The sequence below is a fragment of the Heloderma suspectum genome, chromosome 5 (genome assembly GCF_057233095.1).
Source record: "Heloderma suspectum isolate Gila_16-S chromosome 5, 16-S_ref, whole genome shotgun sequence".
Taxonomy (NCBI): Eukaryota; Metazoa; Chordata; class Lepidosauria; order Squamata; family Helodermatidae; genus Heloderma; species Heloderma suspectum.
Genome location: NC_139462.1, coordinates 98470620 through 98497502, shown reverse-complemented (window position 1 = coordinate 98497502; position 26883 = coordinate 98470620). Strand labels below are relative to the sequence as shown.

The following is a 26883-nucleotide window of genomic DNA, read 5'->3' as shown; positions in this document are numbered from 1 at the left end:
TATGATTGAAAACCATTAAACACCAAATTCCCCTGGACCCATGTTTTTTGTAGCAGTACAATATCCTTGGAAGAAAGATAGTCTTTTGATTTGGGGTCCTGCAGGATTCCGGCCCAACCATTTATGTTCCATGTTGTAAGGCCAATTTTATTTGTATGGTGGTTGTTTGCATGTCATTGGGTCTCAGGAGTGGTACTTTCCAACTCCTGGGCGCCTTTTTTTCCTTCACTCAGCTCGGTTGTTAACTCTAAGGCCAGTCCGGTCAAGGGAGCACGTGAGTCCATCCGATTCTCTCCCAATGGGGATTCAACTTGAGGATATGTCACACCTGATTTTAAATGGTGTCTAGGCATCCCTTGAGGACTAGTGGCATTGACTTGGCATATCGGAGGGGCCTGGCAATTTGTTTCTGCAGCATCATCTGGCTCTGTACTAAGCTGAATACTTGTTGAATTTTGTAATCCTTCTATGAGTTCCTCAGTAAAAGTCTGAGGCCTCCAGGTCTGGATCTCATCCAACGTCCTTTCTAGATCTATTGAAGATATTTCACACATAACACAGGGGCTGTAGTTCTTCCTTTCCATTTCAGGAAATGGCCTTATTGGAGTCAACTCCCTTATCCCCATCAGTGCCTCCATCTCTAGTTCCACTTCCTCGTCCTCCGTTATGTTAGTCTGTGGCATACATATCTCAGTTGACTTTCCAGTGCCAGATTCAGCCATTCTGCTATATGATTGTAGATTTAAAATTGCTATTATTTCTGGGTTCATTGTTACCATAGGCTTTTCCTTGGTCAATGAAGAGTGAAGCAGCCTATTATCCAATCCAACGTTATCAGCTGGCTTCATATCAGAATCTAAATGATTATCAAGGGTGCCCAAATTTAGGTCCAGGGGGCTCATGAGTGCTAGGCTTGCCTGAGTAGAAGAGTCAAGATCTAAAGTATCACTGTCTCTCTCCAAAGCCAGATTTTCATCATCTGGCTTTGGAGAGAGACAGTCATTCTCGTTGGCATTAGTATCTCATCTAGTTTGTTTAATTTTAAGAGTCCATCCTGCTCGACTGGGTGATTAGCAGCCAGCTCACGATGATTATTCTTTAGCGGTTTATCTTTCTTGTCAAGGCTAGACTCCTCCACAGCTGTCCGAATTGTCGATGATAAAGTGGTGCCATAGTTAACCCTTCTAACTCTGGCAAGGGCTCTAACTCTGAGCTCTTTAAAGACTCTCTGAGGGGTTATACCATATCCTCTCAGGTACTGTGCTGAATGGAAAAGTTGTAAAGGCACAGTTGTTGATTTAAAGTCTAGGAGTAATCTTTTGCAGTCCATTTGCGATGGCAAAAAATGGAAGTGTTTTAAATCCAATGGAGATATAATACAATTCAGTAATTCTGTCAGAGAGGTAAGAATTCTTTTCTTATTTGTCCAAAGCTGTGCATCTTTCTTTGGGAAGCATATTAGAACCTGATTTGTTTGGAGTATTCTTTGTACTTTCCCTTTTGTCTTACGTTGTACATGGTGCGTTCGCTCAGAGTTAAAAGAAGGGAGGCATGTAACAATGGCGTCTTCCTTGTTCTCACCTCTTTGCTCTAACTTAGATACTAGATGAGCATACGTTTGAATTAAGGTGCCTAATTGCCTTTCAATTTTGCTTAAATGCTCTAGAATTAAAATTAGGGTTTCTGCAGATATAAGGCAGATTTCACCCAACTGTTGAGGAAGGCAATTTGGCTAGGCGGGAGCGTATTCTGCCTTCTGACTGCTTGCTTTCCACCTAGCAATTTATGCTTTCCTGCATTCTCCTTCACAGGAGTTTTAATTAATAGGCTGCTTTCTATCTCTTGACATACTGAGGTGCTGATAGGGATTGTGGCCAATACCACAAGTCTATTCTTTGTGCTGTTTTTGATACTCATGGCATACATAGCCCCATTTGAGGGAAGGAAGCTTTCAATTCTAAGCTGTTTCTTCTTGCTCTCCTTTTCCAACTTTTCTTCTCCAGGACTTATAGTGTGCTGACTCTTTCTTAATCTCCTCCTCCCTTTGGCTGTGAATAAATCCTTATTATTTTTCATATTTGCGACTTCAATTGTCCCAGTATAGGTGGGAGCTGCATCTAGTCGATGTTACTCCATCGCCATCTTCCCTCCCTCCTCCGATATATTCTGTTGCTGATATCATAGAGGAGCAAAAGCCCCCTATTTGCCACTGTTTCTGAGTTGGAAAAATCCGATCCTGGTAAACAGGACAGGAGAAATAGCATGTATAGAAGAAGTCCGACGTCTGGGTATAATCTGCATTAATAGGCATTATTTATTGCTTCCCTTCTCCTAACTGCTCAGGACAGTTAACCTCTTTTCATTGCCTACATCCCCACAATGACCCTGTGAGTTTGGATCACTGGGCACTATCCAGTCTATGCATGTGTGGAGAGTAGATTCTGGAGTGGCTTCCCATAGGACAGGGATGGGCAACTTGGAGGCCTTCAGGCATTGTTGGATTGCAGCTTCCATCAGCCTTGCCAGCATAGCCAATGGTGAGGGGTGATGGGAGCTGCAGTCCAGCAACACCCGGAGGGCCACAAATTGCCCATCCCGCTGCCATAGGAGCTGAGCAGCATCGCCTACACCTCTGGCCTGGCTGAGCAGTGGCTGCACCTGGCCTGCACACACCTTCTTGTAGCCGGTTCTCTCAAGCAGAACCCTTCTACACTTTGCGTAGGATGATCCAGACGCCCAGTCATCCTTTGCCTTCCTCTCCCACCCCACCACGGTGTTCAAGTGGGGTGTGTATAAAGCAGAAGCGGGGCCACATGCAGGGCCTACGGACAAGCCGATGGCTGGATCATCCTGGGCAGAGCACTGCTTGACATAGCGTGCGTGGCTGCAGTGGAGGACTTGCTCATGGCCGTGGCTCCCCCAGTGTGGGAGCAGCAAGCAGGAGGGGCTTGGCTCTGTGATCTGCTCTCTGCACACGCACAGCTGGGAAAGCAGTTTGCCCAACTGGAATCATGGTGTGGGTGATAAGCAGCCTGTGGTTCCTTGATACTCCAAGTGGAACTCCTGAACAGAGAGGGCGATGCCATTGAGGATTCCTTTCTGAGCCATGGAAGATACTAGAGAGGTTCCAAGGATATGGGTGTGCTGGAATACTCCTCGGGCAAGGGGAAAACAGGTCTGTTTGTTAGTTTATGGCATTCACAAGTCACCTTTCCAGTTCCCCATGGTGACGAACAAAATATAATAATGACAGTATAAAATAATATTTTAAACATTTAACCTTCCCAGGTACATGAAGGGGAGTGTCTGGTGGGCTGACCAACCTGCCGGTTGGGTCCTGCTCACTGTTGGAAAAAGCAGGCTGTGTCTGTTGCTGCAGGAAAGGAGGGCTAAGCTGAGTGAGAGGCCACTTGGTGTGTTGGCAGATAGAGGCCGGGTGTATCTTGTCACTCTCAGCTAGATGAGCATTTTGGGATTAGGATTGTTGGCCACTGCTCCTGTACCCTGCCTGGGGATGCCTGGACAGAGCTCTCCATTCAGGCACGGAAACAGAAAGTGAACCGGTTGAAAAGTGTGTTGTGTAAGGTCCTCTGATTTTATGTTCACAACAAAGGAGAAGTAGCTATCCTCTGGCCTGAAATGTAAGTCAGACCCCAATAAATAGCTCTCTAATGTCATTGTCCCATTATATTAATTACATCTGAGATTGCAAGTCTCTTTGAAATGGTTAGTATCTGAAGTTGAAAAGTGATAATTTGTTATCATATGGTTACATATATATATATACACACACACACACACGTACATATACACATGCATGTTATATTTTCTCCACACAAAATGGCAATTTGGGATTTGCTGTTGCTTGTAATGTGTATTTCAACTAACACACCAGCAAGTTTACATTTGTTACTTTGGAGGGTATTTTCTAATGCTCCTAAGGAAAGTACACGACCTGGTTGCAGAACCCCTCTGAGAACATGGCAAAGCTACTTCGATGGGACACTTACTGCTGGCAGCGCCTGATGTCTCCAGTGGGCAGAGGTCCTCACAGGACTGAACCTGCCACTTCAGGATTGGACCGTTTGCAGGATCCAGCCAAGCCAACCAGTAAACACAGGATAGTCACACCGTGTCTGGAGCACTGTAAGGAAGAATATGACAAAGGACTAAGGCTGTAAAAGAACAACAGAATACGGACTACGAAGTACAGGTTATGGAACTTTATACCAAAGAACTTATTTGAGCAATTTCACAGGTAAAAGCGTGCCTTCCTGAAAATAAATAAGGCTGTTACAGCTCCCACACTGATAGCCATGGCAGTCTGTGCAGCAGACGCCGCAGAGAGTCAGAATGACAAACATCTTTCGGCGTCAGATGCATGAAGTATTTTACTTGGTTGGCAGGTAAAAAGATTTAGAAACATGGGGTGAAATGGCAATGAAATGCCAAAAGTACAGTCTGTGACAATTCAGTTAAAGCTTAAATATATGCAAAATAAACAGTGAGCATTCACAGCAGCAGTAATGGTTGATAACAAAAACACAATCTACCTTTTCCTTCCTCTCCTCCTATCACAGACTGCACTTTTCTTCTGGGGTAGAGATGTCAAATTTCTAGAAATTTTGAAGCCATAGAAAAAATGGCTTTTTCTGGGTTTTCAGAAAAAAAATTGAAATTTGCGGAAAAATGGAAAACTAAGCAATACTTATTTTTGTAGCTCTCTTTACAGACCTAAATTCACTTTATTGCTTTAGGACAGCGTTCCCCAAACTGGTGCCCCCCCAGATATTTTGGACTTCAGCTCCCATCACTCTCAGGCAACATGGCCAGGAATGCTGGGCATTGTAGTCCACAACATCTGGAGGACACCAGGTTAGGGAAGGCTGCTTTAAGAACATAAAGCAGCCTTTATGTTCCTAAACTTATATTAAGTAAAACTTGGTTTGCTCATAAACATATCAGTACATTTTAAAAAATTTAAAAAGTAAACTCAGCTAAAAGTAACCTAACTAAACTTTGGCAAGTAGTCCTTTTTTGCTCAAGGAGACCTATACTGTTTTTTAACATATGGAAACTACTTTGGGAAGTATGCATATGCCTGGCTTCCTTTTGAGAATCCGTACTGTCTTGCCCTTAGTGCTGGCTTTCCAAAACTACACTGCTTCTATTACCCTACTCAATATAGAAAGGATATGTAGACAAGTTCACTGAAGGGGATTTAAAGAATGGTAAACACTGGATTTTTTGTTCTCCATCAGTGCATGTTAATGGTGAATAACGATTCTAATCACACCATATATTGTGTCCAAAAGTCTCAAAAGTCTATTCATTTATATTTTATTTATTTAAATATTTATAACCTGCCTTACTGGGCCAAGGCCACGCAAGGCAGTGAACAAAATATAAGCATAAAAATACAACAATATAATATTAACATTTTTAAAAACCTAAAAAAGATCAATTTGCTATCCTTCCATTGGTGCAAACACAAATCTAAAGCTAACTGCTACTCTGTGAGTTGAGTCACATCCAGCGGTAGGAATTGTTGTTACATGCATTGGCCGACACCCATATCCTGTGTGTTTTTTTGCTTTGTTTCAGATTTATATTTCTTATTTATAATTTATATTTTATATATTTATAAATATTTCTTATTTATAGTTCTGCTCAACTGGGTTCCTGTGGTGGAGGCCTTTAGAAAAGAAATCACAATGATCCCTCTCATGGTGGTTCTTACAATCATTGCAATAAAAGATGCCCTGGAGGATAGCACAAAATACAAATTAGATAAACAGATAAACAACTTGGTAACCCAAGTCTACTGTAGGTAAGTAAATCAGAAGCAACCTTACCGTTGCCTTTAACAAATACTGGCGTTACGTCTGTTCGCTTTTTCATGAGACTAATTGGACTTGCAACCCACCAGTCCGTCTCTGACAATAGCCAGATGTGTGTCAGATCTTCTTATCTGCCTTTGAATGTGGTCACATCTCAGCTCCAGGGTTTCCTGGAACTGATTGTTTAGATCCATTCCAATCTGGCTTCCAGCTCAGTTCTGGGACTGAAACTGATTTGGTCATCCTCTGGATGACCTGTGTCTGGAGATGAGTAAGAGGAGTGAGAACCTGTTGATATTCCTGGACCACTCAATGGCTTTTCATACCATTGATCAGGGGTAAGCAACCTGGTGCCCTCCAGATGTTTGGACTGCAATTCGCATGATCGTTGGCCATGCTGGCTGACTCTTACGGGAGTTGTAGTCCAAAACATCTGGAGGACACCAGCTTGCCTACTCCTGCCCTTGACCATGGTATACTTGTGGGTCACTTAGCATGAATGGGTTTATGGCGCTCAGTTCTTCAGTGCCTCCAAGAATTCCTGGTGGGAACAGCCCCACCATGTAGTGCTGGGAGACTGCTGTTCTGCTCATGGCCGTTGGCTCAGGGTGCCACTGTCTCCCATGCTTTTCAACATGCGCATAAAGTCACTGCATGATGTTATCTGCAGGTTTGGGCTGAGGAGTTACCAGCATGCTGATGACACACAATTCCATTCTCTTTTCCATCATCTAATACTAGACAGGCAATGGAAGGGATTAATCGGTGTCTGGTGTTGGTCAAGAAGTGGATGGGGTAAACAAGCAGAAACCTAATCCAGACAAGATGGAGGCTCGTTTAGGAATTCTGGCAATCTGGGAGAATATAGTGTTTATCTCCTGCACCCCACTCCTGAGGGGGGAGAACTTGCGGGGGCTTCAGCACTGACTCAGACTTCCATTTCCTGGAAGGAGGGCACAGGGGACTTGTGGCATTTCTTTTATAAAAGGTTTATTTACACTGTGTGGAGGATGAAGGCCTGCAACATCCCAACTCCCAAGCAATCCCTGCTTCCTCTCAGCTGCCCAGCAATCTTCCTCTCCAAGACAAAAGCCAGACTCTGACTTTGTCCTGGATTCACCCTTCCCCCTGATTCTCTCTCTCCTACCCCCTCAGGCCTTGTAGAACAAAGGTTACCAGTTCAGTATACCCTTTGGGTAACTTGCCCGAAAGACTGGGTTGGGAGAAATCCTCAGTCTCTTTGTAAGTCAGCAACACTGAATTGGAAGTGATCCTGGAGGTCATTTAGACTGACCCCAGTAAATAACAATAGTTAACCTATTTATCCTATCCTGGATGGCATGGCACTGCACTTTCCCTGAAGGCACACATACACAGCTTATGGGTGTTTCTGGAACTAACCCTTTCCCTGGATGCTCAGTTGGTGTTGGTTGCTAGGAGAGCCTTTTATCAACCAGCTACAGCCTCTCTTAGAGATGCTCTTAGAAGCAGCTGCAGTGGAAACATGAAAAGAAACTCCCAACTTTGAACATAGTTGTCACAGCACAGGCTGTGGAACAGGAGAGGGAGGGGAGTAAGCCAGCTAACTTAATTTTCAGTTTTCCCCCTGTCGTCCACTGCTATGAATAGAGGCTGCTGGCTCCGATGTCAGTGGGGCAGTGAATCCACTCCGGGTTTCAGTCAGAACTCTAAAGGAGCTATCCAACCTGCAAAGCTATCCTAGGATCTGTGCTTTAAATCAAAGCTTCCTAAACTTGAGGAATGATGGTTTTGTGGGGAAATCCAGCTACAGGGGTTTGCTAAAAGGAGTGGGGAGCCATAAAGCATGGAAGCCTCTTATTCCGGAACCTTTCTTTTCTGTTATGGCAGGGATGAGGAACCTCCAGCCCACAGACCTAACCTAGACAATGGAGTTCCCCATCCAGCCTGCGGAGGCTTTGGCTCCCTCCACTTGGAGGGCAGGGGCGGCGAGTCCCGCTGTTATCTTGGATCAATGATAGGAATATCCCTTATTTCGCCTGCCTTTCACCCTCCCGCATGGGGACGCGGGGAGCAGTGTGCTAACTCCTTCACAAATCCTGCATCCTCCCCAGCTGGGGAAGGCAAAGCCACTCCAAATGAGACACAGGCTGGTGGATCGCTCCTCCACCTGCACCTTGGTCGGGACGCCTTTGGGCAGAGCTGGGTCCCAGCCGACGTGGCAGCTGGAGGAACAGTCAAGGCTGCGTCACTTCCCGTGGTCTTTCCCCACGCCCAACCGAAGGGCCCTCTGAAGCTCCAGCCTGTCTGCCAGCCACACCACCTGATATCAGCCAGCCCACATAGAGCCGAGGGGGGGGCAGGGTGCCACTTCATTTGGCCTGCGGCCCAGAAGAGGTCCTCCACCCCTGTTTCATGGGGTGGGGGAGAAGGATGTGCTTCAAGCCAGAAATTTTAAGGCCAGACTGTACATGCTGTTAATCACGTAGTTTTGCTTTTAACTGCAGGTATATTTTCCCACACACAAAAATAATTAGCATGGGAAGGGGGGGCTGATCCAGAATGGAACTCTGGCTGGGGAGGGAGTGAGGAGGGTTTTAGCCTTTTGTCCCCTTGTAATGCAGATGGGGGGCTGCACACTACCTACTTGCTGGGGGGCGTGGGGAGAACTCCAATAGGAGTGAATGGGAGGATTTCCTCCCACCCCCACCCCCCTGCCTGTAAATAGCCAGTGCAGAGGGCCTGGTCTAGATTGGGACCACAGCAGGAGGCAAAGGATTAAAGCCCCTCTTACAACCCCCCAGCCAGAATCCTGATATGGATCCCCCTCCCGCACCCACACAGGCTATCTGGGGTAGGGCAAAACTACGTGATTAACGTCAGGTGTACTTGGACCCTTCGCTGTCTATAATTACTGTTACGTGCTTGGGGTCAGTCTAAATCGCCTTCCGGGGTTCCCTTACCACTCAGCGCCTCGGATTATGAAGAGACTGAGGATCCTCCCAGCTCTGAACCTCTTGCGCTGGGAACATTCGTTGCGCTAGGCCAAGGGGAGGGCCCGCGTGAGGCCTGTGCTGCAGCAGGAAGTCAGGCGGGCTGAGGGGAGCAGGGAGCTGTTGGGCTCCCAGTGTTCTGGACTCTCATCTCGAGCCCAGCAGGGCAAATAACCTTCTATGAAAGAAACGCCACATGTCTCCATTGTCCTCCTTCTGACTAAGTGCTGCACCCCACCCCACCTTTGCTTTGGCCTGCAGCTGATTGAGGAAGGGCAAAGCAGCTAGGAGGTAAATTTCACAACCCTCTCTCTGAAGGGTTGTGAAAGAAAGAAGACACTGGTTTAGAGTTGGCAGCCTTAAACTGCTCTTCTCTCTCTCTCTCATATGTAGCATTTAAGATGCAGTCTTATTAGGGATGTACGAAAGTCACTTACCTTTTCGCAGCTTGGCTTCGCAGTGGGGGGGAGGCGCTTCGCTTTCCCCCCCGAAGTTCAGGCGAGGGGGGGAGGCGTCCCGCCTCGCCCGGCCAAAATTCAGGCCGGGGAGAAGCGCCCCATCTCCCCAGCCGCGAAACAAAAAGTAAAAAAAAAAAAAGACCCCGTGATAGGTTACGTGACGATTTACGTAACCTATCACAGCTAGATTTCCAAAGTCAGCAGTGATATGCTACGTAAATCGTCACTCTACGCAAATCTACGTAAATCTAAGTAAATCGCAAATAGCGTGCCCTTATTTTCGCTGTAGTCTACGTAAATCTTTACGTAGACTAGACGTGCCAAAATAAGGAACGCAAATGGCGGCACCCCATGGGCGCCGCCATTTGCGTACGCGCTTTTTTTTTTTTCAAAGTCACCCATGATAGGCTACGTGACGATTTATGTAGCCTATCACGGCTGACTTTGGAAATCTAGCCGTGATAGGCCACGTAAATCGTTACGTAGCCTATCACGGATGTTTTGTGTTTTTTTACTTTAGTTTTTTTTTTTTTGCAATGGCAGCGGCAGCAGCCGGTCGGGAGACCGGCCCCCGCCCACGACGAAATGCTGCCGAACCACCGCCGGGACCCGCCGCCGAGAGGGACATTCGCAGGAGGTAAGTCCTGTCCCGGGGGGGGGGGGGCGGCGGAGAATTTCCCAACCAACTTCGGGGGGCCGAATGCGTCGGCGCTCGGCCTCCCGAAGATTCGGGGAGAAATTCTCCGCCATCCCTAAGTCTTATACATTTCCACTCACTAGTAAGTCTGTTGAATTCAGTCCATGTTACCCTGGGTAAGTAGGTACAGGTTTGCAACCTTAAGGTGGAAAATTGTTCTTGGATACTTGGCTTACTCCATTGGTTTTTAAGAAGCAATCAGTAATCCGTGTGTCTGCAAAAACTCAAGCAACTTCAAATATATACTATCATCCTTATCCAGATGAATTAGTGCTTCTGAATTTTTCAAGAGTTTTGTTATTTTATTGAATAATTCTACTAATAATAACAATAATATGCGCTAGGAACAAGAACTGGATGATACCATCAGAAAATGAAAGTTGTTTTAGCCCTTCCTGTTTCTTCAAATGGAAGAAGCCTCCAGGATAGAAGAATGAAGTAATGCATATAATATCCCCCTTTGCTTAAGCTGATAAGCTGCCATTGTCATCAAATTGCTTCAGAGTGCAATCCTATTCATGTTTAGCTGGCTGGGAGATTCTGGGAGTTGTAGGACTTTTTGCTGTCTAAAGATACATAGGATTGCACCCTCAGGGGCTGAAGTAGCCTAGTGGCTTGCAACCTCAGCTGCTTCTGAGTAGACATGCTTCAGACTGGCTATACTGGGGCAATTGGCATTTGGCTCCCCCTAAATCATGCTGCAGTTCATTTGCCACACCAGACTGAGCCTGCATCAGCACTGGATAGGGGCGGGGGCACTTTACACCAGATCCAGTCCCCTCAGCCCTGGATTGCAAAGTCCTGAACTCCCAGCAAGGGCCTCCTGGGACTCTCGCCTGATTCCACCTCCCTTGTGCTGGCTGTGCACGTCAGCAGCCGCGCTTGTGTCTTTGGAAGTGGAGGAATATGCGCTGAATTTAAAATCTTTTCAGACTGAGCTCTTGAGAAGGCAGTGAGCTCATTATGCGTTTTAGGAAATGTGCGGTGCTTAAAAGTGGTAATTACAGCTCGGTGGTATCGTTTGGGGATGCGAGAGGCTCCTGACAGACGTTAAGGCAGCCTTACTTGTGCTTTGTAGCTGTACTGCTGTACTGATTTTGCACATTGATTTTTGTGGCCTCTTACAAAACCGGTGATAACCATCTAGAAAGGGAAGTAGGCAACTGACTTGTACATAGTATTTTGAGACTGTGTAGTTCTTTCCGTTGTTCATTGCTCTTGATTCCCTTGCACTTTGGGGGAAATAGGCCCCACAACAGGAAGGACGAATGGCACATATTCTTTTTCTCCCTCTCTCTCACCCCCTCTTTTTATTAGGCTTCTACTTTGTTGAATGTTTGCTGACAATGACTGTGTGGCCAAAGGGAAAATTAAGAAACAAAAAGAGAGGGGAAACCTGTTGCAGTTCCCCAGATACGGGCAGATGGTCCAGCACATTTGGGAACAGCACCAGTATATCATGAGCCATAGGCCGTGTTTGCATTATTGTAGGGGAAAACCATTAGTAAGAGTTGTTTCCCCAGTCCCAGAGTGTGCCACTCGCATGTCTGGCATTTGCTTAATTACCCACTCTGCATCGCAGGTTGCTGTGTCGTCTGAATGCAGTGCAGCGGGGGTGGCTTCTAACCCACCTCACAACCCCTAGCCATGGATTGTGGGGTGGGTTAAAAGCCACCCCTGCCACACTGCACATGGATGACACAGCAACCCGCAATGCCTTGTGGGTAATGAAGGCAATGCCAGGCCAGGGGCGGGGGAAACAACCCATACTGCATGGTTTCCCCCGCTGATCATGCAAACCTGACCATTCAGTCCTAGTTAATTTGCATATTCTGGTTATGTGTAATTAACATACGTTACATGTCATTTACAGAATACTAGTAAATGCCATTGTCCAGTTGGTTGACATGTTGCATGTGATTTCTAAAAAAGTATTGTACATAATGTTGAGCTTAAAAAAACATTTTGACATCTGTGCGGTCATAGTGATGGCAAAGAGGTTATGTGCATGAGCAGAGAAGGTGATTATAGGCATGTGCCCAGTGATGTGGGTAGTCTGGAAAACTATGAGCTGGAGTATTTTCTAGAAAAGTTTTCAATGAAAATTAGGTTAAATTGCATGGGGTCATTCAGTGCAAATGTTCAGTTTGCATCGGAAAATCTTCTTATGTCCTCGAGGAATCTAAATTAGCATGTTTATTTTTCTTGTATTTTGTAAACAACAAAGTTAAAACCAGTACCACATGTTAATTTTGTCCCAGCTCACCACAAGTAGTTGACGTGACGTATTTGAGGAAAAAATTAAATCACACTTAAACATTTCTACGTAATAACACATTTTATTGGAATAAGTGCAATTTTTTTTAAGACAATAGCATGTACTTCCCTTACATTACTTCCATTTAAGGGGGAAAAAACGAAAGTACTGAAAACTGTTGACATGCTAATTAATGTTAGCAGCATAAAGAAATGTGCATGAGATGCTGACAAGCGCTCATTTATTTCAACAGAGTTCAACTTGCCTCTACAACTCGCTGTTGGGGCACTTCAGGTTCACTGTCCCTATTCTTTAGTTCCATTTTACCCTCGGATATATATGTATTTCAGTGATGTATATGTATTCTCTCACACACTTGCTAGGGATAATCTCTTGAAAAATATTATTTACAACTTTGAAACTGCCCAGCTTGCCTATTATTATACTTGCAATTGGCTTACATGCATTATCTGCAAGATTATCTGGAAAATTACCTGTGAGAAAATAAAGCACTTGAAAATTTTCTGAATGTGCCACAATTGAGCTCAACCAGAAAACTAGTTCTGGATCTGAGAAGCCCGCACAGTTCTAAAAAGCGCCCCCGCCTCCATGGAGATAGTCCCTGGCGCTGCTGGACACTGGATTTGCTTGTCTCCTCTCTGGAAAAGTAACCATCATGCCTCCTGCACAACAAGCTATACCTGCTGAAACACCCTCTCCTCCACAACTGCTAAAGGGGCAGGTGCCCTGTCCTCTCTCGTATCTGGCCACCCTAGTTGAGGCTCTGACTGCGAGATCTCAGTTGCCCTCTCCCAGTGCACCGTAGCTGGTGGCTGTGTTGGCCATCACATTGGAAGAGGGGCCTGTGTGCACTGAAACCGGTGCAAGTAAATCCTATCTGACCATCACATCTCCATGGAGGATGGATAGGGTGATAGCACAGGTTGGAGTTGCATGTATTGGACTGTGCACATGTGGCCTCAATTCCAGGAATGCCTGCGGTGAGTCTTGGGTGCAAAGACACACACAGCCGGTTCGCACATAACAAGAAGCCACCATAGGTGAACTTCCCTGCAGGGTTTCTCATTGTGGTGCCAGCCGCCATTTTGAAAATTCAGAGGTGCACTGCGGCGGAGGTGCACTGCAGCTTGTCCTTGGGTGGGTTATTGGGTAATTAACAAGCCACCCACAACCCAAAAACAGGCCATGGGTTCTGGGTGGCTTGTTAATCACCTCAACAACCTATCCTCACCAGGTTCACATGTAATGACAAGCTGCAGCATGCCGCCAGCACGGCTTGTATTTTTAACATACGAAAAAGCAAGCCGCATAGGGAAACACACCCATGGTAGCTTGCTGTTATATGCAAGTCTCTGCCCAGTCAGTCTCATCAAAATAGAGCACTTTTGTGTGCAAGGTACAGATAATCCTGCATTCTTCTTGATTTAATTTAAAAATTCAAAAAAAGGAGGGGGGATGAATGTTTCATAGCACAGAATATTTTGACCATGACTTTTTCTACCTCTGGCTGAATTATTTTTTAACATGGTATTGGGATTTCTTTGGTATTTTTTGAATTTTAAAGTTTTATTATAATATATTATTGTATTTTTATGTTTCTGTTTCTGTTTTATATCTCCTTGGGCTTGGTCCAGAAAGGTGGCTTATAAATATTTAAATAAATGTGATTACTAGTTTATATTCCTAGTCAATAATGTCAAAGAATTTCCTTTTGTTAATGCAAACCCAAATAGAATGACTCTGTTACAAATGCTTGTTTTCATTTCATTTTGTTTTTCCTTGGCAAAGAAGTTGGTGGATTTTAAAAATTATAATGGTGTAATTATTTATAATTACAGAGTTTTCCTTTTTATTCCTCCTTTTCAAAGTCAGAGGTTATTTCCCCCTGTTTTCAGAAAAGAAAAGCAATATAAAGAGAAGTTCTGGAAAGATGTTCATGTTGGTGATTTTATCCGACTCTCTTGCAATGACGAGATTCCTGCTGACATGGTGCTGATATATTCTAGTGGTGGAGATGGAATCTGTCACCTTGAAACATCGAGCCTTGATGGAGAGACCAATCTAAAACAGAGACAGGTGGTAAAAGGATATGCAGAGCAGGTATGCACTGCTCATGTTCTGTGAGCTGGAAAAAGGGTGTGGATATAATCCACGTTCTACCGATGATGTTAGGAAACGTTCTATAGACTTTTAATTGTTCTTGAAAGCAACAGTGCCCTTTATGCCTGATTTGGGACTCCTTGTTTTGTTCATTCTCTTTCCAGGATGCCTCCTTACGATTTTTTTTTTGGAGGGGCGGGGTGGGGGCTTCCCCTATTGTTGGACCCCTTCTTTCAAGAATTCCACAAAAAATAATTATTGATAGGTTGCTATCAGTCAGGATGAACCTCTTGGCATGCTAATCTGTCCAGCTGCTTGGAGAGCTTCTGAGCCCTTCACAGTGTGGGAAAACAAAGTAAAGCAGCAATCATATACAGAGAATTCCAGATAAAATTGGTAAAATCAATCTGACTTATCTAGTTACATATTACTTACTTGAGAAGGGTTCCAGAGCATATTCAGAGTTCATTGCAGAGTGAATGGTCTGAGAGAATGCATCTCTGCCTCCAATAAGATGTTACATGGAAGGCTCCAAGGAGTGACCCAAGTCTTATTTTATGCAGGGGTGGGCAACAGGCGACCCCTGGGCTGCATGCGGCCCACCAGGGGGAGTTTTCTGGCCCTCACCGGGTCCCTTGCTTCCGTGGCACTGCCCCCGCTGCTGCTACGCCACAGCATTCCCAGCAATTGTGGTGGGAAACAAGGCGCATGGGGAGCTGTTTGGCGGCTGTGGGGAGGGTAGCTCTGCAGAGAAACAAGGCACGGTCTTCCATTGGACCTTGTTTCCCAGCAGAATTGGTGGTTTTGCAGAGAAACAAGGTGCATGGAGATCACACACCTGCTTCTTTGCAGAATCACACTCTCCCAGCCTGCCAAACAGCTGTTTGGGCGGAGGGCAGGAATGCAACTCTTCTGAGAGACAAGTTGCATGCTTGTTTCCCAGGAAAATCACCAGGAAGGCAGCCTTATATCTACCTCCAGTTGCAGCTGTGTCCACTTCCGATTGCAGCTGTGTGCCCCTAGAGGGTTCCAGGTGGTCCAATACAGCCCCCCAATTGCCCATCCCTGCTTTTATGGGAGTCTGAGTTCAGTAATCTCCTCCCCCTTCACCGAGACTGATGCTTGTGTTGTCCAATTATATGATACTCTGCATTTTTGATATCACTGGTTTAATCAGGAAAACAGAAAATTCCTTAGTGGCTGGACCCAACGTACTAACGACTCTGAACTTGAATTATAAAAAACCTGGCCAGTTCTATCTGGACAAACTATTGAGCAAAAGAGCTTACGTTTTGGATGCATATTGGTAAAGAAAGAGATACGCTTGTTCAGATGTCCCAGCATGGTGCCAACTTACCAGAGGGTCTAGGGGATGCTATTCACACACCTCCATGTGCAAGTGGTAGCGCTTTTTTCATGAGCAGAGGTGAGACACAGACAACATATTTCCCTCTGGCAGTAACCCTTTTGCATTCCAGAGGCCCTTCTGCCCTTGATGAATATTAACATCACATTTTACCGCCTTTACTGCTAAGCATTTCACTGCATGTACTGTATTTTATTACGCCATATATTATACACTCACATGTTATATTTACATGGGTGTCTACGCAAAGGAGTCACTAAAGGAATCACTAATGGGTGGTGGAGGGGTTTCCCCCCTTCTACTTATTTGTCAGTTGTGTTTCTATGCCCTTTGTCAAAACGTAACTAAACCTGTATTAATTATATTAGCATATGAAGCTTCCCTAAATTAAATGAGGCCAGTATTTTCTATACTGTATATTCTACTGACTCTCTAAGATCTCAGATCTGCTATTGAAGATAGCAGGTTGGAGCCTGTATATTTTTTAAGAACTCAGTGGCTTCTGCTGCTTTTTCCTTTCCAAATGTCACCCCCACCCTCAGAGGGGTCGAATAAGCCTTAAAGTAGGTTTTACTTTATAGCCAGGAGGTTTTTCATTTATAGGTCTTCTCTGAGAATCTAGATTAGGGATGGGCAACTTTGAGGGCTCCAGAGACCACTTTCAACCCACCGGGGGCCACTTCCTTGCCATGGTCCACATCTCGGCAGCAACAAACAATCAGGTTGCCACCAAATTTGGACAGCAAACCACGACGGTGGCCTAAAAAGGCCAGATTTAGCTTTAAAACAAGATGCACACTGAGTGTTTTGCCATCGCAGCAGCAAATTCAGGGGCAGCAGGGACTGCGCTTCAGGTCTGGGGGGTGCATGCACATTTCATACCTGGATCTAGTTTTATCTGGGCTTTACATCAGGTTCTTGCATGAACTAGCGCGGACAGGTATGAAAAGACAATAGCCAACAAGAGAATTCATTTTTTCTTGAGGTTGCTGCATTTCCTTTCTGAGCTTCACTTTCTCCCCCTTGTCCTCCCCCATGTGCATACAGGCTACCGAACTTAATCCTGAAATGTTCTCAGGCAGAATAGAATGTGAGGCCCCTAACAATGATCTTAACTTGTTCCGAGGCTTTATGTAAGTAACTTGGTATCAGGTCTAACACTGTTTGTTGTGTCCCTTTGATAGAACGTAAAGATTTTCAAGCAAGGATCAGCAACTAGCAGACCCCAGGCCAGGTCTAGCCACCCGACACCTGCTGTCTGGGTCTCAGTTGCCAGCCCATAGGCCAGTGGGGATGGAGAGATGAGTGGCTCTGGGGTGCAACTTGACAGCCAATGGCTGTGCGGGAGGATCCTTGGCCTGCTATCCTTCACTTCTTCATCAGCGTGGCCTTCTGGCAAATCGGTCACTCATCACGAGTACTGTGGGGCCCATGAAGAACCCTTAGTGTCAGGGGAGGTTCCTTGTTTACATTTCAAAAGAGAGGGCTAAATTGACTGAAATCCAAGTCGTTTGGCCTAACGGTTTTCCTTTACTAGGCTATATCATTGCATCATACGTATCATGGATGGACATCGTATGTCAATGAATTTGATTTAATACAAATATGAAAAATAAAAACAAAAACAAAGTTGTTCTGTTAAAGGTGTCCTTATCAGAATTTTCTATCTGTTTCAGGCACCAAATACACCAAAACTCCACACGTGGCCAGATTTTAAAAGATGCTGTATGATACATTATTTCAAAGGTGTATCCACAGGTGTTACAATGTGCCAAGAATTTGTGAAATGCTGGCCTAGTGTGGCTTGATAGCATGAGTGCCTTGCGCTTGAGGACTATCCCGAAGATATAACAACAGCTGGATTTCTCTTATGTCTTTACAGTGAGAATTCAAATAAGGAGCGAGTGGGACTGAGAGTAAGGAAAACTTGCTGATGCAAGGATGCACTGTCAGAAATACAGAAGCTGTAGTTGGCATTGTGGTGTATGCAGGTCAGCCATGTGGATAGATAATGCTGGGTTGCACAGCCTGAGAATTCTTTGAGAGTGTCAATAAACACGCAGATGTGTGATCTAGGAGACATTGTGTACTTGGGCTTCCAAGAGGCTTTTGACCAAAGACTCCTGAGCAAACTTAGTCATGGAATAAGAGAGGTTAGATCAGTAACTGGTTAAAGAACAGAAAGGAGGGAGTAAGAACAAATGGTAAATTCTCCCAGTGGATGGATGAAAATAGTGGGGTCCCACAAGGATCTGTATTGGGACCAATGCTTTTCAAGATCCCAACTTCAAGTATAACCTGATGAGATCTGAGCTAGCAGTGACTGACCAAGAAATAGATCTTGGGGTTGTGGTGGACAGCTCGATGAAAATATCAACCCAGTGTGTGGCTGCTGTAAAAAAGGTGAACTCCATGTTAGGCATAATTAGGAAAGGAATTGAAAATAAATCTGCCAATATCATACTGCCCTTATACAAATCTATGGTGCGACCACACGGAAAATACTATGTACAGTTCTGGTCACTGCACCTAAAAAAAGATATTGTAGAACTGGAAATAGTGCAGAAAAGAGTAACTAAAGTGATCAGGGGGCTGGAACATCTCCCTTATGAGGGAAGGTTGCAACAGTTGGGATTGTTTAGCTTGGAGAACAGATGACCAAGAAAGACATGATAGAGCTTTATAAAATTATGCATAGTATGCAGAATGTGGATAGGGAGACATTTTTCTCCCTCTCTTATACCGCTAGAATCTGGGGTTGTCCCATGAATATGATTGTTGGGGGATTTAGGACAGATAAAAGTACATCTTCAGGCAGTGCATAGTTAAACTATAGAATTTGCTACTACAAGACATAGTGATGGCCACAAATTTGGATGGCTTTAAAAGGGGGTTAGACAAATTCCTGGTGGTGAAGGCTATCAGTGGCTACTAGTCCTGATGGCTATATGCCACTGGATGTGAAGAGGAAACAGCAATGTAAGTAACTGTGCAAAAAGGGGGAGACAAGCTCCGGTGCTCACGAAAACCATATTTATTATGCTCGACGCATTTCAGAAGGTTTCCTTCCTTTGTCAGGAGCTATAAATTGAACCAAACATTTACATTAGAAATGCTGTGTTGCAGATAACACGCTGTTCCTATATTTTAAAATTTCATACAACCTTTTAATATGAAAATGTTAAAATTCCACCATCTATGGCCACTCAACAAAGCAGCAATTACCATTTAAGCATAATACAGAAAAGTCTCACATAATATCTTTTAACATAAGAGATTACATTAGCATTAACCGTCCCATGGCTGCATGACTTTTTAACAAACAGAAGAAAAGTTACATCAGGTTTTAGTCTCTCAAACAAACACTGACCTATTGGAAGCCATTTGTTTTCTTACTCTGGAGTGAATGAGTGTCCTTGCTTCTGAGTGCTTGTACACGCTGTAAATCACATCTACTGCTCTCATATCCCATGCAGAGCCTGAGGCATGCCTTATATCATATCTCCTGAATGATTTAAAGCTGAACACCACCCCATTGTGCCTGCTATCATGTACTACTCTTATTACAACTTATAGGTAACATTTCGCATATAGTGTTTTTGATCATTGTTGTTAACGCATTCTTGTAATCTTCTCTGTTCCATTTTTTATTATTACATTATATTGTACATTATTTGGTTGATTCTAATTTTATTCTTGCCTTTATTTTAATCCCGAGAATCCAAATCCTCATTAAGCCCCATGGGCCACACACTTTTAGGGAGATGATTCAGAACAGTTCTCTTTTGTTTAATAATCTTTCATCCCCATTCACCTTTTCGATAGCCCCTCAAATGATGTCATTTGTTTTATGTTGCTTCTCACTGAAATGCTTGACCATTGGTGCTCCTGCCCTTTGATGTCTTAAATTGCACAGATGTTCTTCTATTCGGAATTTTAAAGGTGTCGAGGTCTTTCCAGTATAGATCTTGTGGCAGGGGCATGAGATTGCATATATCACTCCTGAGGAGTTGCAGGTCAGAAAATCAGAGATCTGAATGAAATTACCAGTGTTTGGGTTTACAAACAATGTTTTCTTTTTGGTGAATTTACAATATGCAGAGTGGCCACATGGATGGTGTCCTTTTGGTCTTGGTGTGTGAAACACCGTTGCCTGTACTGTCCTTTTCGTCTTTCATGTAGGTTCCATGTGCACTAGCCAGTCCTTGAGATTTTTTGTTCTCTTGAAAGTTATTCTGGGTCTTGTAGTTAGACCTAGTAGATCCTGAACCAGATGCCAGTAGGAAAAAATATGTGTTTGTAATTTTTTTGTAACTGGATTGAAAGGGAGAATGCATGTCGTTCGCTGCTCTGTTTGTTGTTTCTCTGTTCTTTTTTGCTTACCCAACAGAATGTCTCATTTACAGGCCTTTGCTTTATTCATTGCTGTTTTTATCACCTGGGTAGGGTATCCCCTTTCTTGAAAGCATTGCACTAAGGAATGTGATTCTTTGAAAAAATCTTGGCTTCTTGTACAGTTATGTTTTATTCTTAAAAACTGGCTATAGGGCTATATTATATTATTAATAATAATATAAATTATTTCTGAGATGTGCTGGATGATAGCTGTTGTATCTTTAGAAAGTATTGTTATCTGTAGGTTTGTGAAAAATGGTAGTCAAAAGCTCATCTGTGTGCTTTTTTACAACAACATCAAAGAAGTTTACCTGCTCTGTACTATATGTTGTTTCAAAGCTGAGATTTAAATATCTTGGAAAACTCCAAACCACTGGAAAAACTCTTCTAAGTTGTGATGTATGCCCCTCCAAATCAGAAATACATCATCAATGAACCTTAGCCATGTGATTATGTTGTGCCTGTATGGATTATTATAAAAAATAAATTGCTGTTCAAAATTTTGCATATATAAATTAGCAATTTCTGGGGCCATGTGGCATCCCATCACCACCCCTTTAGTTTGCCAAAAATGTTCTTATTGAATGAGGAATAATTCTTTCACAAAGCTATATCGGCCAGTGAGGTAAAAAAAATGGGTTGGTGGATTTCTTTTTTCACGTTTTTGTAATGGATTGAATACAGTATCAATGCTTCATCTTGCAGAACGCTAGTATACAAGGACCTCACATCCATGGTGGCTAAGGTATCTTCTTGCTGCACCTTGATAGGTTCAATCTTCTGTAGAAAATATGTGGAGTCTCGAATATATGATTGCATAGATGGGATGAAAGGCCCATTCCACAAGATGAAGTGTTGGATATAGGAACAGGGTGTTATCTGTAACACAGCATTTCTAATGTAGATGTTTGGTTCAATTTATAGCTCCTGACGAAGGAAGGAAACCTTCCGAAATTCATTGAGTGTAATAAATATTGTTTTTGTGAGCACCAGAGCTTGTCTCCCCTCTTTTTTATGGCTACATGCCACCTCCAGTATCAGAGGCAGTATGCCTATATACACCATTTGTTGAGGAACATGGGCAGGAGAGTGCTGTTGCACTCATGTCCTGCTTGTGGGTTTCCCGTGTTTAGCTGGTTGGCCACTGTGTGAACAGAATGCTGGACTAGATGGACCCTGGGTCTGATCAAGCGTGGCTCTTCTTATGTTCTTACATTCTTGTGACAGTGAAGGAACCCACATCCATTGCCATCTCTGGCAACCCAAAGGGTTATGTATGGAAATGAGTGCCCTAGAACTGTAATAGTTAAATAACAAGGACTATCCCACTTTAATGCCAAGTGAGGTTTGGAAGGGCAGTGCCACAGATTGCAGGGCCACCTTGCATCAGTGTGTAGGACAGGGGACAGGTTTTGTTCATGGCTTTTTTTGTTGTTGTTCCATAGAGAATTCAATATTTTTTATTTACTTATTCGTTTAAAACATTTCTATACTGCCCTTCAATTCAGAATTTCCAAGGCAGTTTTAAAAATACAATAAAACCAAATTTACAACAGTAAGGGAGCAATCCTATGGCCTCTAGATAGCATCTGATAATTTGGATTCCTAGCTTCAAGGTCGAAGACAGCACCCCAGCCTCAGAGGGGGAACTGGAGATCCGGCCTCCGCCTCCCCCTCACAGCCAGCACAGAAAGAACTGCATCAGCTGCCCTCCAAGGTCAAAAAAGAGGGGAAAGAGGGGGCACTTCAGTGAGCGGAGAAGGGAGGCAGCTAGGGAGGCCAGGATACGAGCTGTTCTGAGGCCTCTCCAACCTCCTTCCCTCCCCCTCAGAAACTCCTTCATTAGACTGGCAAAAAAAAAGCCTGTCTAGCAAAAAATGCAGAATGGAAGGATGGGAAGGAAAAGATCACCTCTACCGCCCCTCCTGCCCTGTATAGGAGGACCGTAAGCCTCTGAGTTCAGGGGTTTACTAACATTGGGAGCACAACCCATAGGACTGCACCCTAAAAGGCAGCGCTGAAATTATCACAGTATAATTTTTTTTTAAACAATCAGTGGTTAAAAGCCTGGAAAAATGAAAAGGTCTTTTCCTGGTGCTTAAAAGACATTAACACAAATTCTAGGCGAGCCTCTCAGGAGAGGTTTCCAAAAGTGGGGTGCCACAACTGAAAAGGCCCTCTTTCCCTATGAGCTGCGGGGATTAGGCCTGCTCCTACAGCAGGGACAGGCAACTGGAAAGCCTTGGGCTATAACTGGCCCCTGGAGTATTCCCATCTGGCCCAGTGGAGTTGCCCAAGGACCCCCTCCCCAACCCAATATTCACCTCAGCCACTTTTCCTGGCCAATATTGTCATATTAGCCCTTTGCTCACACTTGCCTTGATTCTTTGTGGCTGGCTACATGGTGACATGACCCAACTACCACCATTAGTCCAAATTGTACATTTGGGTTTGAGGATTTTCTCCAGCCCTTTACGATTCAGATGGCCATTTTATCTGGAAAGCATCAAGGGTCCCAGGCACAAATAACACAAAAGCATAATATTTAATATAAGCATTATCTGAACGTTTTACTGTTCTTAGCCTTTGTGGGACATATATTGAAGCCTTTCGATGGCAGTAAAAGATCCACTGTGCTTTGTATGCCTAAAGGTCACGAAACCAAAGCAATGTTAAACAACTCCGCGTCTCGTTACAAGCGAAGTAAACTAGAGAAGAGGGTGAACCGCGATATCATCTGGTGTGTTCTGCTTCTAGCTGTGAGGTGCTTTATAGTGGCAGTGGGTAAGTTAAGAGCTAAGATCCAATCAACAAAGTAGGATATCCTCTCTTCCTAGGGTTGATTGGGTCTCTCTCTTTTCAGGATTTTGAGATGGAGCTTTGGGGGGGTGGGGTTGGTCCATCACAACTGCCCATCTGCAGCACGAAACAGCTGCTGGCTCTTCTGTAGCAGCCTTTTGTTCAGGTACAGACTGGACTCCTCACTGCTTGCATCCAGATGACTAGCCCTGACCTGGGCCTTGCAACCTGTCTGGACTGTCAGGAGCAAAGTTCCCACGAATCTCCTCAAGACACAGCAGCTTAGTTTCACTCTAGTAGTTTTCTCACAAATATGTTCTCATCTCCCCTCAGTGATCCTTCAAGTTCCTGCATAGTTAAGCCAGAAGATTTTTGGCCCCAATGCCACACCTTTTGCCACTCCTTGCCTAACGTAGCGTGCCCCAGTCCTGATTTATTGATCTTCGGAATACCATACAGGTCTTTCCTATTTGCATTCATGCATTGAATGAAGAAACAGTTACATCTTTGATTTTTATACTACATCTTATTGTATTTTATGTAAATATGCCTCCATTCCTTTGGAGAGTGGGTGCATATTTGAAATCTAAGTATTATTAATGATGTCCATTAAGCTTTTTGCAACCACATACAGAATCATCGCTCTTTAATCTACTAAATCCTTTTTCTCACTACTCTGCCTTGTGGTTCTCTTTAAGTAGCTCTTAGCCCCTCCTTGTTGGTTATTTTGAAGGCCTTACATCACAATCCTATGCATGTTTACTCAGAAGTAAGCCTGACTGAATTCAGTAGAATTTGCTTCCAGATAAGTGTGTATAGGATTGCTGCCTAAATGGCCTCTGTTTGAGTTCTGGTTACAGAGATCATGTTTAAATGTTTGGTTAATGTGGTGAACAGATCATTGATTTCATCTGCCACTGTAGCTCAGTGGGAGAGCACATCTTTTGTCCCAGAATTGGTTGGTTAGAAGTTGTTTGAGCATTTGCCTACTAGGCTAGTATCATTGCATTGAGCGACAATGTCATATGGTTGACATTGCTAAATGTTTCTGTGTTTCCTTTTTAAAGGTCATGGATTTTGGTTAAGCAGCCATTCAGATCCACCTTTCTACAGTAGCGGAAAACAACTTTCTCCAACCTGGGGAGGCTTTTTAAAGTTTTGGACAATGATTATTTTGTTAAGGTAATTTCACAGCTTGCTCAGGCTTTGCTACTTAATGTATATTGCTGGAGTAACCTGAATTTGTTTCTGGTGCAATTGAGAGCAGGATCTGGCCACATGAGCAACCCATACTCAATCCACTTCTCTTTTTTTGCTTTGACAGGTCTTGATCCAAATTTCTCTTTATGTTTCTATTGAATTTATCAAATTGGGCCCCATCTATTTTATCCAGAATGACATTGATTTGTATGATGAAGCCACAGACAGCAGGATTCAGTGTGGATCATTGAATATTGCTGAAAACCTCGGGCAGATAGAGTACATTTTCTCTGATAAGACTGGAACCCTCACTGAGAATAAAATGTTTTTTTGGCGATGCAGCATTGCGGGACAGGAATATGGCCATGAAGAGAATGGTAAGGCTGAGGCAGAATGGTAATTTGGTGCTTGAGTACAGTGGCTAGAGCTGGAAAGTTTAACTAGCAGCCTCGTCCTTGACCTAAGGAAGAAAAGCCAGTGAGGCAAACAGCCATCATCGCCTTCTCCATCGCCTCCTGTTCCTCTGCTGGGATTGGGGCCTTCCTCCCCTCACAGAGGTTATACCAATTGCCCTGTGAGCAGGAGACAGAGAAGAAGTAGAGAAACACCACCTCTTTAAATAGCCTGTTTTTTCTGCCTTAATGATAGATTATTATTCTTATTGATCTAATATAAACTGCTCTGGAAACTTTGACAGATGTTACAGTGGCCCAAAATTGCATTTAATAAATAAATAAATTGCTTCTAAAGCCAACTTTTGTCACTTGGGCAGCTTGCAGCATGTAAGAGATTTTTACTGGGTTTGGATATCACAATAACCCACACCAGGTTAAATAAGCCATGATGGCTTATTTAACCCATCATTGGTTCTTGTGTTGTCGGTCAATTTTTTTTTAAATCCACGGTGGTTTATTTGGCTGAAATAACCCACGCTGATAGCCCACTGTCTGCAGTGAGGGTTATTTAATCCACTGTGGATTATCATGTTGTCTGGAGCTCACTGTGGCTTATTCTGATCACCTACAGACTTGGCTGGCAAGAGCAGCCAAAACCTCTGCAGCTTCTCTGCTCCAGCCTGCAGAGCCTTTTTTCCAAGATCCAACAAGCAGCCCAGGGACAACTGCCGCCAAACAAGCACAGCCTTCCGTGATACCATGCTACAGTTACAAAATGACAGCTTTCCCTGAGTACAATGACAGCTTCATGCTATCGCACTATCCCACTACAGTGAAGTTACACAATGGCAGGCTTCCCTCAGTGCTACTTTGAAACTGTGCAACTTGGGAAAGAACTCACTTTTCCATGAAGAAGTGCTGTTCCATAATTATCCAATACAGCATCTGAAGGCTTCCCATGAGGGCACCCCACCTGTGCAATTTCACCCCATTCCAGCAAACTGTCAAGGAGCTAGAGCTCCCACTCCCCCCTTTTTTTTGTGACCAGCCCTCCCTGATCACACGATCTGCAGCCACGAAATAACACAATGACAGCCTCCCCTGTTGAGAGTGCCAGCCTTCCCAGATCACTGCTGTGAAAATGTGCTAATGCACATTTTGTGTAAAAGAAAAAGTAGAGGAAAAAATCCCTGTTTGCAACTCTGAAGATGCACAAATTCAGAAATGCACAAAACTGCAAAGGAAAAATAAAAGTAAAGAGGAACAGCAATGGCTATTGGGGGGAAATGCATAATTGTTTTGTTGGTGCGTCAGGTGCCTCCCAAATAGGGGAGGCTGCCTATGAACTTTTGTCCTGATCCTTGCAACCTCCCCCCCCCCACACGGTTTATTTGTGCCATGCCCTTTTTGCTGCACTTGGGATTTCTCCTTCTCTGGGGGGAGAAGTTTGGTCCCCCTCCTGCAAACTTCCAAGGGTTTATTTGTGCCATCCCCTTTTTGGCGCACACTGGGATTTTGCTGCTTGTAGCCCCTGCCACAATGTAATGAATGGGTGAAGCAGTGCCACTGCTCAGGCAGGAGGACTGCAGTGGAACAAGGGGTGGGGGGATGGGTCAGATTAAACACAGTAGCTTAATAAGCAACGCACAGTAGCTTATTAGCCCAGTCATTTGGCAGGGCATTGTGGACTATTTCAAAACTAAGCTTCTGTGAGTAGTTTATTAAGCCACTATGGCTTAAAGTGACGTCTGAACGCAGCCACTAAAGACATTTTGGTCCTAAAAGTAGCAGCCCCCCTTTTTCTCCATGGAGTTGTGCACAAGTCATGTTTTGCCCTGTGGTTACTGTACCATGAAGCAACTAAGAGTCAGACTGCACTGTCTGGTAAATATGTAGTGTGCAGCTGACTCTATTTCAGTTTTACTCACAAGGAAGCCCATGGGTCCCAGATCAGGACCACCACACAGGTAGGGGAAGTTTGAACCTTCCCACTGCAACCGTTTGTTTTCCAAAATCCCTTGCATGCACGGCGGGGGGTGGGGCGGCTAGAGAAAGAAAGGAAAAAAGCATCCTACTTTGCACCCTCGAGCCTCTTTGGATCCTGTCCTCCACACTGAAGTAGTATCACCGGTCTCTTGAGGTTTCCTGTGGTGGCACCCATAGCACCTCTCACTTACAATCCCCTACCTCTGTTCAACAGGTATCACTCATAATCTGTATAACCAGATGCACTAGAAAGAGATAGAAATGTTGGAACTGCTAACACAAACTTCACAAAAACAGGGAATGTACCTTTTGATGTGGGCCGTGCTTTAGCTTCTGCTGGGTACATACCACTTTATTGTGTGGTCCTGTGCAGTCTAAGCAAATGCATACAATTTTG

At 44.2% G+C, this 26883-nt stretch overlaps 1 protein-coding gene across 1 annotated transcript in view; it reads left to right on the top strand.

Moving 5' to 3' along the window:
- Positions 1–1317: 1317 nt before the first annotated feature.
- LOC146344179 (phospholipid-transporting ATPase VD-like) overlaps positions 1318–26883 on the top strand; it is a 74234-nt gene continuing 48668 nt past the window's right edge. Inside the window, 9 exon segments of the mRNA XM_084859778.1 lie at positions 1318–4266; positions 5605–5830; positions 14141–14345; positions 16759–16844; positions 17594–17624; positions 17627–17702; positions 22759–22890; positions 23973–24084; positions 24226–24482. Coding sequence (XP_084715904.1) covers positions 3981–4266; positions 5605–5830; positions 14141–14345; positions 16759–16844; positions 17594–17624; positions 17627–17702; positions 22759–22890; positions 23973–24084; positions 24226–24482 — 1411 coding nt within the window. The 5' untranslated portion in view covers positions 1318–3980.